At 39.6% G+C, this 13,907-nt stretch overlaps 1 protein-coding gene across 1 annotated transcript in view; it reads left to right on the forward strand.

Annotated features, from left to right (window-relative positions):
- The first annotated feature begins 2,852 nt into the window (after nt 1-2,852).
- Nucleotides 2,853-13,907, forward strand: part of LOC124267186 (TATA-box-binding protein-like) — a 41,851-nt gene continuing 30,796 nt past the window's right edge. The window contains exons 1-7 of the mRNA XM_046702101.1: nt 2,853-3,346; nt 4,585-4,754; nt 6,791-6,970; nt 7,522-7,585; nt 8,069-8,172; nt 8,768-8,862; nt 9,784-9,791. Of these exons, the coding sequence (XP_046558057.1) occupies nt 3,281-3,346; nt 4,585-4,754; nt 6,791-6,970; nt 7,522-7,585; nt 8,069-8,172; nt 8,768-8,862; nt 9,784-9,791 (687 nt within the window). The 5' untranslated portion in view covers nt 2,853-3,280. The remainder of the gene's footprint in view (nt 3,347-4,584; nt 4,755-6,790; nt 6,971-7,521; nt 7,586-8,068; nt 8,173-8,767; nt 8,863-9,783; nt 9,792-13,907) is intronic.

Genomic DNA, 13,907 nt, shown 5'->3' on the forward strand with positions numbered 1-13,907 from the left:
ATACCTGTTATAAATTATTAACGGACCATCAAGTGAATGATGACAAATAAACAGGTGTAGGTTTATGCCCAAAAACATGGGCAACAGCAAGGGAGTAGTAATCGCCGTGTCACGTGAAATTTTTATTCCCTAAAAACTGTGGGGTCAACGCTGTCTCGAGGACATGAACTTCATTGTTACATGAAAAATACATATAAGCATTTGCTGTGTACTAAACTTTAAAACTGTATACATGTATACCTATTTACCTAAGCACATTTTTAGACTTTTTTAGCAATGATTACACAATGCCATTTCTAGCAATGTCTATGTGATGTACAAATTAAAAGAATATGTTTTAATGTCCTAGGTAAAGACATGACGTCGATACATGATTACATGTCGAGGTAAATACCACAGAAATATAATCAAATTGGATTTAGTCGCCATACCATCTGCAATCTGAAATTCTGCCAAGGTGGACAGTTGCCCAGTCCCCGTGTCCGTCACGGTCGAGGAACCACTTGGCAGTCTACGGACAATTTCCCATCAGGACTATTCCCCACATGACATTTCCCAACACCTGTTTTGTAACCAGTAGGTCAATTCCCCACTTTTCAACATGGCGAATTTGTTTTACAATACATCAGTTCATGTGCAAAACAGTACCTTTAAACAATATGGAATATTTTGCCAAATCTAGTTTAGAACAGTTGACTTAAGTAAGTGGCTACATTTACACTAGTGAGTCTAAACTTTTGATGGGGAGTATATAATAATATAAATCAGTTCACTCAGTTCATTGTCAGATTGATTAACTTGAAATTCACTTGGAATGGCGAATCTTTTTCGCCAATGATAACAGGAGCTGCTCTAATGTCCTTCGATTGTCATTGTAGGCAAGACACGGGGTTTTCAACTGAGCTTGATGATCTCGTGTTGCTTTTCTCACACGCTTTGCTGGAGGTCGACCTTCTGCATCTCGATGAAGAACTGTGAGGACGTTGGCGGCATCTTTCTGCAGACTCTCAATGGCTCTCCACACAGTGGGCTTGCGGTGTCCTACCAGCTGGCCGAAACTGTAGTTCCAGCTCTCACATAGGCTGTTGGTGCGGTCGCCATCACCGATGGTTGCTTAATTGATGAACATTCCACAGATGAGGAGGATATAGTGGGGGAACACGGAGAACACACATCAAGGGCACTGTTCCATCAACTGAAGGAGGTGACCGGACTCGACGAGGGATCCTGTTGCGTAGGTGGAGTCAAAGTAGGCAATCAGTTCATCAAGTTGTTCTGGAGTACTTTCTTTGATGAAGTCCAAACCAGCTGGTACGTCATCGACAGGTAGGAAAGCAAGAGCATCCAACAGTAGGTTCTAATGTTTTCATCTGCTTTGTAGAGTTCAGACAACCCAAGATTCTGCACTTGTCTCCAAGTGTTCTGGGTCAGATTATAAAAACATCCTTTCAGGGAAACGTGAGCACCAAACACTGATGCAGATGCTCTCAAGATTGCCTGTTCAAAGTCAGAAATAATAAGTGATGGGTCAACATCAAACCCTAGTTCCTGACACTTGTTCAGAAATGTTCATACAGTGCTTGGGAGTTGCCAGTCAAAAATCCATAAACACATGTAACAGAAGTGTTACCCAGTGGAGCTCGCACAATGAACAGTTGGTGAAACAAGGCAGGGGCACAAAAAAAAGTTCCGTCTATAAACCATGTCTTAGAACAGGCTTGGTGGAGTAATGATTCTTGTGTGGCAAACACAACGACTCTGGAATCCCTAATCTGGGACACTACCATGGGTGAGGAATGGCTGTGGTTGTGTCCCTCCAGTGGTCGTCTGGTTGAAACTCTTGGAGTGTAGTTGTGCCTTGGGTAAGGATCCCTGTTGCAGATGGTTCTCTTGACGCTGTCAGTTCTTCCAAGAGTTGCTCATTCTGGAATAGTCAAAGGCTGTAGGGCATCAGCGATGAGTTGGGCGGGTTTGCTGCGAATGGTAGAAGCGTTTGATTTGATAGTGTTTTGGTGGCATTGACCTTATCTTCACTGCTGTCACGAGAGTGTGGCGTTGTTGAGTGGATTTCATTGCAGGCTATATCAGTGGTTACAAAGGCCATCCTGCTGGAACATTCCCATCTGGTACGAGTTTTTCTAGTGAAGCGCTTAGTATACATATACCCCTCGAAACAGAGCTTCAGGCCTCCACAGTTATTCGGAATGAATTCCATTTCAGAATTCGGGATCTGACAGCATTTTACCAGAATATTTATACATTATTGTAAATCTCATTTTATCTTGGAGAAGTTTATACAGTAATGTGGCCTTTTGCTAGATTGGCTGATGGACACAGGAAATCATTAATTGCTGTGAAAACTTTCACTTCATCTTGAGTCCCATCTCGAAAACCACAGGAAATCATTATATAAAAACATTCTCATGACCTTACTGACCAGCATACTCCAAACATACCCCTAGTGCACAGATAAGTTCATCCCATTGCCCCTAACAAGTGAATACATAATGCATAGATTAGTTAATCCCATCGCATCTATTGTACTACAATTTTATGATGAGTGGGGATTTGGGTTCAGTTTGCCGCATAACCAGTCAATGTCGCATGTCTCATACTCAAAATTGTTTTAATGATATCCATGTACGTTTTCATCATTATCGTACGCATAGGTTTCTTCTTATCTAATATGTAAAACACGATCGAGAGTTTGTTTATGTTAAGGCCTGAAAAAAATATTACATTTCCTTTTCCACAAGCGGCATATAAACTCCGAACAGCGATAGTTTCTGGACTGGCATTCGTTATTAGCTGCGCGCCGCACCACGGGTCTCGTGTATTTTACAGCAATATTTTCTTTCTTTAGTCCATGGCGAACATGTAGCACGCGCTGTACTGGAGCATATCTATCATCCGGTGTAAATGCATGCAATTTCGCGCAATAAGAATTGACAACAGCGTGTCACACAACTGTAACTTGTGCTTTTATTGTCCGAGTTTGTGTTCCTGAAACTATTCAGGGCACCAAATGAGCATATGTGAGACAGTGGGAGTTAGATGAGACGGTTGTTCGATCTCTGAAGATTGTGGCTCTGGGTCGTGTGAACCGGCATGTTGAAAACACTTGCGAAATGGATTTGATCTGATATGTTTAGCACTTTTATAAAACGATTCAATATTGTAAGTGAGTGTGCTGTAGTCATCGTTGGAGACTAGGGGTGCAAGAATAGCCTCAACACGACCCAAATATAGGAGATAATTACTGCGGGTCCAACCAAGCACAATGATGGACGGCAGTGGTTTCCCCTCCTATGGGACTGGCTTGACTCCAAATCCACAACAAGCACAGGTATGATGTCCTATTTGATAGCCTCTCATCCTCAAAGAATGTGACAAAACAATTGGACAGTTGATAATTGGGAGACACGTACTGTTCTTTGGGACAGGTCCAGATCAAAGAGGTTGACAATTGGTTCTACATATTTTTGAATTATTGCTAATATATCAACATGATCAATGAAGTTACGTTGAGCAAAAATGCTATAAATGTCCCAAAAGAAATCAACATATTTGTTGTCACTGGTGAGTGGTAATACATTTATGCTAAAACAAAACAGCATTCTGGACATAATTTAGATGTCAACAAAATTTGTTATTATTGACCTATTTAGCTAGCCATATTTGCCTTGTCCCAAATAACTATTCCCATTGTAAATTGTATTCAATATATTGGATCTTAAAGAGACCCTTACCCTAGATAAGCGATCCTTGTCCTATCCCTAATATTACAAAATAAAACAGCTCTTTAGATTCATGACTAAGGTAAAACATATTTACTTAATTGACTCATTACCTTTTTTGGTTAACATGAGATAAAGTTTAATTAACTTGCTACCTGGTAGTATGCACAGGTCTCTGAAATCTGGAGACAGACCAACTGTTTTCACAGATGATTTGTTCCTGAGCATGATGGGTAAAGAAAAACTATTTTGTGATATTTAGCTTAGCAATAATGTAATTTTTAAAATTGTTCTTGCCAGAATTTACACAGTTTGGACTTGCTATGCTTACTTCTTAATTTCAGTCACTAAGTAAACATAGTTAACTTCCATTCCTGAAATGATAAGTGTAAGTATAAGGAGATGATAATTTTCTGGGAATCCACAGAATTCTGCAGATTTCCACAGATTTGCTACATCAAGTATTTTTGTCATACCTATGCCTTTGCATAAATCGTCTCACCCGTTTAGACCAGGGATAGAATTGGTCTTCAGCACCCAATGCTTGTCGTAAAAGGCGACTAATGGGATCGGGTGGTTACAGTTGTTGACTTTGTTTACACATGTCATCATATCCCAATTGCCTAGATCTATGCTCATGATGTTGATCATTGGATTGTCTGGTCCAGACTCGATTATTTACAGGCCGCCGCCATATAGCTGGAATATTTCTGAGTGTGGAGTTAAACAACAACCAACCAACCATAAATCATCTGGTTGCTCAAGTATGTCTGATATATATGGTCTGATATTTTCCTTACTTACTGTATTTGTATATGTAAATACTAAAAGTGCCTTTTTGTTTCAGAGTCCACTACTGTCTCCAGCACTCAGTGGATATGGCTTGGGTGCCACACCCAACCCTATGCTCCCACCCTCAAATGTCAGTTTATACCCACCAACCCCAGGGGGTCCCATGACCCCTGGAACTCCAGCCACACCAGCATCAGAAGGGTCAGGCATTCGACCACAGCTACAGTAAGTCTTAATATTTGTGACATACAAAACATAACAAGTGTGGCATTAAGACCACAGGAGCTTAAACACAGAGTATATACTAGTATATTCATTGCTGGGGTGTGAGCTAGTGTTGGGAATTGGTTAAAATCTCATAATTGATGATTGGTCCATTACAACCGATCAATCATCAAAAATAATTGGTCAGCGTCATTTATCAAACGTTCCTGTTATCTTTGTTAATCCACACCCAAAATAAAGAAAAACATGTAGTAATTTGGTTTGTTTGTTCCAGGCTTTAATATTTAGCACTGCCATCATATGGCTGAAATGTTGCTGTATGTGACATGAAACAACAAGCAAATAAACAAACTGAGCTCAATATCAGAAGATCAGTGACAATGTATGCCTTGATGCTTTTTTTTGGATTAAATTCGGGGAATTTTGCACTGCGAAAAACATGGCATTATGGCCAGGGACATTACAAGCAGGGAGGACCTGACACAATTCATATATACTGCTGCTGTTTAATGTGCCCTTGTAAGTTGTATCTGTATGAAATAGTTGTAGTTAAAGCTGGCCATCAACAAGATCAAGTGCTCATTCAACATGTTTCAAGAAGATTTAGTCTCCAAACAAGGCCTACATTATTCTGCTTATTTAGCATTGCTCGAGTCTGTCTCACAGTCCCAGAACCACATTATTTCCCCTACTGACCAGCCCTCCCTGCAGTGCTAGCACCCTAAACATGCTAAATAAGCAAGCATAGATCTCCTTGGGTTCTGAATCTCTGGTCTCCCTGGGGCTTCTTTCAATTTAAACATGTTAAATGGGTTTATTTGTTACTATCAAAGTTATATAGATTCAGAGACTATGATTTAGTCTAAGGTTTTCTAAATTTAACAATTTCCAACAATGTTTGTTGCTTAACACAACAATATTCCAGCTCTATGGTGGTGATCTGTAAATAATCATATTTAGACTTGATGATCCAGTGATCGACATAGTGAATATTGATCTAAACAACCTGTATTTGATGACACATCTCCTAGCCTGTATTTAGAACACTGATGCTGTGGATCGCTGAGTACAATGTATAAATGTCATTGTGACACAATTTATTGCTTTAGATGTTTCAGACCTTTAGTATTGTTCAATGAGCACCTTCAGAATTGTGTTGCATTTAGCATGAGAATCTTTTATCCTGCATCAGTTGTGCAGAGTTACATCCCTTTAGCTACCCAGCTCCTCATGAGGATGCTAATTCTCAATGTACCCAAGTACATATCCTCCTTCTGAAGAGACCATACACATGGGTAATAAACATGTGGCAAACTGCTTCACTTTTGGATTTTCCCCAATATTTACATGATTATGATAGCATGCCATGATATGACTGGCATTCTGTTCTGTCCATTATATTATTTGTCACATGGCCGTGTGCTGTCTTTCACATTGTTATCAAAATCTTTGTTAATAATGCTGAAATATTCATGATGATGTATACAGCATTTGAACATAAGCATGATCAGTATACACATAAAAGGTGTAACTTGTTTCTTATGGCAATCATGGATACACTACATCTCTACTACTGGTTCCCCTTGCCTCTTACGGGGCGGTGGGGTAGCCTAATGGTTATAGTGTTGGCTCATCATGCCGAAGACCCGGGTTCGATTCCCCACATGGGCACAATGTGTGAAGCCCATTTCTGGTTTCCCACCACGATATTGCTGGAATATTGCTAAAGGCAGCATAAACCCATACTCACTTACTTTCTTCTTACCATCCTCTACTGTGTACTGGGATGAGAATTCCGGGAATTTCATAAGGCCAAGGGTCATTTTTGTGAATCGTCTAAAGCCCGCGGCCATCAGACCCCCGGCTAGTTTTCAGAGTTTTTCTAAAAACGTCATTCTCATCCCATGTTAGTACACACTAAAATGCAAAACATGTGGGAGACAAAGGAACTATTACACATACAGAAGAAGTGTATCACATCTGCCATTTGTAGGGCTAGGAAATGTGTTATGATAATTATTCTGTGTTTGTTTCAGGAATATTGTCTGTACAGTCAACCTTGGCACCAAGTTAGATTTGAAAAAGATAGCATTACAAGCCAGAAATGCTGAGTACAATCCCAAACGTTTTGCTGCCGTCATCATGAGGATACGAGATCCACGAACCACCGCTCTCATTTTCAGTTCAGGGAAGATGGTGTGTACAGGTGCCAAAAGGTATGTTACTTACATTGTGTCCAGATACTCTGTGAGTTATGTTGATACATATTCTGTCAGTGTCAGTAGCACCAGTCTATTAGAACTACAGATTCTTCCCACAGTCTGGAAAGGCTTGTTGTGTTCTCACCAAATCTAGATATGTTACACATGCCATTGAAGTAATGGAGTCTGAAATTGACCTTCAGAATAGTACACTTCATCATTTGGTGTCTGTCCCAGACGTTAGAAGACCTTCCAGAAGAGGAGTTAAATTTCAATTTTCAAATGACAACATGTTGATTTTCTATGGCAGTTGTCATAAACAGATCATACATGAGTCTTGCAAGTGAAAAATTCTGGTTAAACAATGTTGTGTTTTGACTAAAGACGTAGCCTCGAGGTTCTATGTTGGCTGTGAATGATGTGTTAAAATGCTTGTATTCAGTTGTAGCATGTGCATTTGACTCCAGTAAACTCCTTAAAATTTGACATCCATAATATTTTGTCTTATACTCCAGTAATCTGGTCCAGTTTTTGTGTATTTATCGTCTACTGTTTTATATTTGTAGTGAAGAACAAGCTAAACTGGCAGCCAGGAAATATGCCAGAATTGTCCAGAAACTTGGCTTCCCAGTGAGTATATTTATATTTGCAGGGGAGATTGATAAGGAGTTCAAGTGAGATTGATAAGGAGTTCAAGTGAGATTTTCACAACCATTGTGATTAAGATGCCACTTAGTTGGTTCACAGTCACTATCAACTGAAGGAATACATATATAATTTTAACGCATACACAGACTGAAAATAATTAACTACAAGAACCTTTAACATATTTATTCAAAGTCGATTTGCCTTTGTGCCATTTGAAGTGCTACTGAGCCAGATGCTTGAGTTTTACAGCCCAGTGTACATGGAATGTCCACTAATCCTAAAGACCAAGTCATTATGACATGACATTCCCTGAACTACACCCTACTGTTGGCACTTTCAGCTTGTTGTGGATATAGTGCAATAAGTGAGAAGTTGCTGTTATTAATATTACGTTTAAGACAAAAAGTTATGTTTTTTAGAATGAATGGCATGTGCCAAGTTGTGCCATGTAATTTCTGTTTTCAGGCCAAGTTCCTTGACTTTAAGATTCAGAATATGGTAGGGAGCTGTGACGTCAAGTTTCCCATCCGACTGGAGGGCCTGGTCCTAACACACAGTCAGTTCTCCAGGTCAGTAGAGTGTTGCTTGTAGGGGAGAGTTGCACCATGACAGTCAAGGTCTAGTGGAGAGAATGTCTACCCAAAGAGCTGATGATTGGTAGTTTTGCAGTTTGTTGGTACATTAAGGAATAAAAGTGAGTGAGTGTGGTTTTACTCCGCTTTCTAGCAGTCATCCAGTAATATCAAGGCTGTGGACACCTGAAATGGGGAATTGAACTCGGGTCTTCGACATGACGAGCGAAAGCTTTAACCACTAGGTTACCCCATGGCACCATAAGAATAGTGGAGGTAAATGATATGCATGTTTTGACAAACGAAACCATGGTATCAAGCCTGGAATCTTTCTCTGAGTCATGATAGATTTGGTTAATGTCTGTACAGGGGCGGTGGGCTAGCCTAGTAGTTAAGTGTTCGCTCATCATGCCGAAGGCTCGGGTTCGATTCCCCACATGGGTACAATGTGTGAAGCCCATTTCTGGTGTCCCCCACCGTGATGTTGCTGAAATATTGCTAAAAGCGGAGTAAAACCAAACTCAGTCAGTCAGTACATTCCAAATGTCAGCGCCCCTGGGGACAATACTGAATGTGTCTCCTCTCCTTCCAGCTACGAGCCTGAGCTGTTCCCAGGTCTCATCTACAGAATGGTCAAACCCAGAATTGTGTTGCTCATATTTGTGTCTGGAAAGGTTGTATTAACAGGTAAGTCCTTATTTGTGGAAATAACTGACTTGTTTACTGTATGACAAAATGTCAGGTGAGTTAACCTTGAATATCATTTCCAACATATACCATAATATGTGCCATTTTCATCAACATATTAGATGTTGTAAATACAAAAAAAAAGTTCCTGTTCTTGTTACATCATGCTATTTCTGATACAGTACAAACTAACATCTCTCCCTGTCATTGTTCTTAGACTGAGAGGATAGGAAATTCTAATCTGATGCCTCTATTAATAAAACATTGTTTAACATGTTAAATAGACTTGGATATTATCATGATTACATCCTGTGCTTCTCTGGTTTTCTCAGTCATCTACCCATGTTTCTTCCACATTAGGCAGACCGCCCCCGTGGTGTAGTGGTTAGAGCGTCCGCCCGGAGAGCGGAAGGTCGCGGGCTGATCCCCGACCACGTCATACCAAAAAGACGTTAAAATATGGTACTTGTTGGTCCCTGTCTGGCGCTCGGCATTAATGGGTACAACAAGGACTGGTCGGCCTGGAGTCAGTATAATGTGTCTGAGTGGGGTATTCATGCTTCACTGCGGGCATGGTACCTCAGTAGGCTAGCACTATAAAACCAGCTTCAGTCTGGGCTAGTACAAGAAGCCGCACATACACATACACACGCATGCACGTCGTCATATGAGCGAAATATTCTCAAGCATGACATTAAACCCAATTCATCTCATCTCCACATTAGGCTCTTTACCATGCTGAGATGAGGCCCTAAGACTTGTCAGTAACCAAGAGAAACCTGTAGTCACACCACCCAGTCCTGGTCAAGATTAGAAACTTTACAGACTGTCATGATATTGCTGGAATACTTTTCAGCAACATTTGCTCACACCCACTTTTCCATGTTTCTGAAATTTGACGCGGAGATGTTTTTGTTTCAGGTGCGAAAGTGAGAACTGAAATCTACGACGCTTTTGAAAATATTTACCCCATCCTGAAGGGCTTCCGGAAATAACACTGATTTAGCACAGGTGCTTGTGAGTGTTATAGAGTGAATCTGTAGCAGTCCCGTGGCAGCCTCTAACGGCAATCGAGCTACATGGTTACCACGGTTACAGATAGAGTGCAAGCTGCTTGTTACCATGGATGTGGTTGTTATGCAGGCCCTGTGGACAAACCTGACTGCACAGATCATACCTTTTGGGCTCGGTTTCCATGCACACGATAAACAAATTGTTCATGGATAAAGAACAGTAACGCCCAGTGTACATATTGAACTCGTCCATGCCATCAGTGGGGAGTGCGGTGATCGTGACACCAGCTGCTTGTCATTGGTTAGATGTGGCATGTCAGTTATCACGTAACATCGAGATTCAAGTATGCGTGTTACAGTGGGTCAGAGGAAGCTGTCTCCTGTTTGAATATTTTTATATGAAAGTGCTATGTTTGACATGTTGAGGCAGTGGTTGGAACTACGATTATGAATATGATGAATGAAAATTATAATTTTTAAGCTGAAGTAGACCAGTTGTAAAGAAAAACCTTTTCGTTTCATTTTATTGGGATACTTGAAATGTGTCTTACTGATGGGCCAAGTACTTATGGAAATGTACTTGGTGGAGGCAAGAGATCTCCATGGCAATATCAAGTACTATTTGTTTTCAGATCTCCACCAAGAAGTCATATCCCATAGTCCCTATCAAGTGTTCAGTCTTCAGTCCCTATCTAGTGTCCAAGTCACTCCAGTATCCATATAAACTGTGGAGCAGTACCATTTATACAAAGATGTGTGCATCTCTGACCTGTTTGTTGCTCAGTTTCCCCAAGTGTTTGGTGTGAAGTCATGACGGTGAAGTCTACTTCAGCCTTGATTATTCTTTGTATTATTTCAAAATCATAGGCCCCCACTGCGGGTCAGAAAATCGATGAACTAAGCCCCGGTTTAGTATCCACACCCCCTACTATATAATATGTAAAGGTTCATTATTAAAGGTTTTTATTAAATCGCCAAAGACTGAGTTGCTTTGCCAGAAGTATACAAAATTAGGTTGCCAGCGCTTGTCTTCACTACCTCCGGCGATCTGATTGGGTAACACATTACACTGAATGAATGGATTATTATGTGTTTGTAAAAAAAATTATTTTTATTCGTTTTTAAAATTATTCTTACCAAGATAAAACATCAGACCGTGACATCTTGGATGAAAGACGTTTGAGTTTCCGTCTCATTTGTTGTCATTTTATTAACCAATTTGATTGCGCTGATGACCTAGTTTTGTATACTTCCGGCACAGCAACTCTGTCTTTTGCGATTTAATAAATACCATCAAATGCATCCCCACGGAAAGCGCATGTATATGCCCCCTACACACATCGGAGATATGGACAAAAGATTTTGATACTTGTGAGACCTTGAGAATACGATGTATCAATTAATGTGTGTGTAATTGTCCGGTTTTCGATCATGTCACCATATTTCTGTGATGAATCTTTCCATATTATATAGTAGGGGGTGTGGATACTAAACCGGGGTCTAGTTTTATATATCGATTTTCTGACCCCTAGTGGGGGCCTATGTTCAAAATATACTTTGGTAAATACCCAGGACCTACCTAGTTTGGGAATGTTATCACAGCCTCCTTTGGTCCTGCCATCACCTATTCTAACTAATTTGTTCAGCTCAGGAATATAATTTGGCCTGATCGGCTTGTTTTTAACATTTTGCGTTTTGCACCAAGCTCAATACAAACTTTCACAGCAAATGGGTCCGGAGTATTTATGGTAATAGAAACCAAATGTATACTGGTCAAAATAAGTTAAACACTACACAATTTGTTCTTAAAGCTATAGTTAATCTGCCATTGCCACAACAGATGAATCACAGTAATATGAAAAACATACCCGTGTAAGTCCGGGTTAGAATATTGATCTTCTGTAAACCCATGCTTGTCGTAAGAGGCGACTAACGGGATCGGGTGGTCAGGCTCGCTGACTTGGTTGACACATGTCATCGGTTCCCAATTGCGCAGATTGATGCTCATGCTGTTGATCACTGGATTGTCTGGTCCAGACTCAATTATTTACAGACCACCACCATATAGCTGGAATATTGCTGAGTGTGGAGTAAAATTAACTCACTCACTCACTAATATGAAAAACGTGTGTTCTTTAATTTGTTTTGAGCAGTATACATTGGATAACAGAGTAAAATGGAAACTTGCTCTGATATTCCTAGTACTGTAGGTCAAGACTACAGTGAAACATGTTTGCTTGGTAAATAAATAATGGTACATCTCTCATTCATATGATCTGGGATATAGATCTCAACAGTGATAGTAAGTCTGTCACAGGATGTGTGTGAACACAGAAGTTAGAGTACAGCTGTCCTATGTGAATGAATATTGAATATAGCAGTATGTCCATTATGGCTATGAAAGGTGCACCACCCTAACTCTTGTACTTACAATATCACTGTTTAGCAATAAATGATATTTAGAAATTTAGAGTTTCGAAATGCTGGCTAATGCTGTGAATTTGATGAAAACATTTGTGGACTCTTTTTGGTTTGCTATAAAATCGTGAGAATTGGTAAATTGAATTTTCAACTTTAAAATATCAAGTTAATTGCAAATTCACAGCAAAATCTTAGAAGAGTGTTGATTATTTAATATTTTCTAATTTGTATTTAATGTTCACTGTAAATTTCAAGATACTGTGGAAAATTGTGGTCCACAAAATGTACAATTTAGTTTTGAATTTAACAATCTTTTGAGATATTTTTTTGCAATTCTCTGGAAAGTCTATTGTCCTTGTTTAGCACTTGTTTCTGAGAGGAACAGGCTCCCCATTGTTTGTAGGATGTGTACAAACTGATAGTCCATTTTTGACATTGAATCAGAGATTGGATATCTGAGAATTCCTGTTACAGGAGCACTGTACTGAATGGATCTGGAAATGATTAAAGAAATAAGTTTCAGTCAGAGTATATCATTCATGGCATGTGCTTCAACAACTTGTAAATATTGTAATATTTTGAAAATAAAAACTCACAATAATATTTAGTGTCTTATGGTTATTGTGAGTGTATTCCATAACGGTTTGGTGCATAACAAAACATCAGCCCTTTTGCAGCTAATAAGTGATTGTTATCAGTAGCTTTTGTTTGTTTGTTGTTTAACACCATACTCCAGCAGTCTGTAAATAATCGAGTGATCAACAGCATGTGCATCATGTCTACTCAATTGTGATCAGATGACATGTCAACCAAGTCAGCGAGCCTGACCACCCAATTCCATTAGGCGCCTCTTACAACAAGCATGGGTTTCTGAAGACCAATTCTAACCCGGATCTTCACTAGCTATGTTCTTAAGAACTTTTATCATAGGGGACACATGGGTATCAGTCCTTCAGCTGTCAGTTTGCTCTGCAGAGTTGCATCCCTTGGGCATTCCAGAACCTGCAGTCATGGGTTCAATGCTACTGCACCATCGCCAACTGGATATGCCAGTGGTTTAAAATGTTAACAAAAAGCACCTCTCAACAAAAGTTGCTCTCAGTATGGCCTTCAAATAATTAAATGTTGAATCCAACAACAAACTAAATATATCACCAATTAATTATATAGTGTATGAAATTGAATGTGTAATTGCGATTGATTAGTATTAGTAGTAGCGGTGGAGTGAATAAGGCTTTTACACTGCTTCTAGCTGTATTCCAGTAGTACTAGATGGTAGCAGTAGAAGAAGTTCCTGTCATGTGATTGTCAATGGGTACTTTTGCCACATATTCACTTCACCCCCTCCAGTCTGATGTCTTCATGGAGTAGGTTTTACCATTTTGCTGCAATGCCAGTTCTTGTAGTTATCTAACTGGTGGATCAAGACGGCTAGTTCACAAAGATGTCCTTAATTTGACTTGGGAACTCCTAAATGATGTTATAAGTTGAAAGTAGTTCCAAAATCTAAAAAATCAAGAACATGCTGATAATAAACTCATTTTATTCAATACATGGATACAAAATCTCACATATCAGTTTTAATTTCAAAATGGCAAATGGAATACAAAA

The sequence above is a fragment of the Haliotis rubra genome, unplaced genomic scaffold (assembly GCF_003918875.1).
Source record: "Haliotis rubra isolate DU_JTF1 unplaced genomic scaffold, ASM391887v1 Scf13, whole genome shotgun sequence".
NCBI lineage: Eukaryota > Metazoa > Mollusca > Gastropoda > Lepetellida > Haliotidae > Haliotis > Haliotis rubra.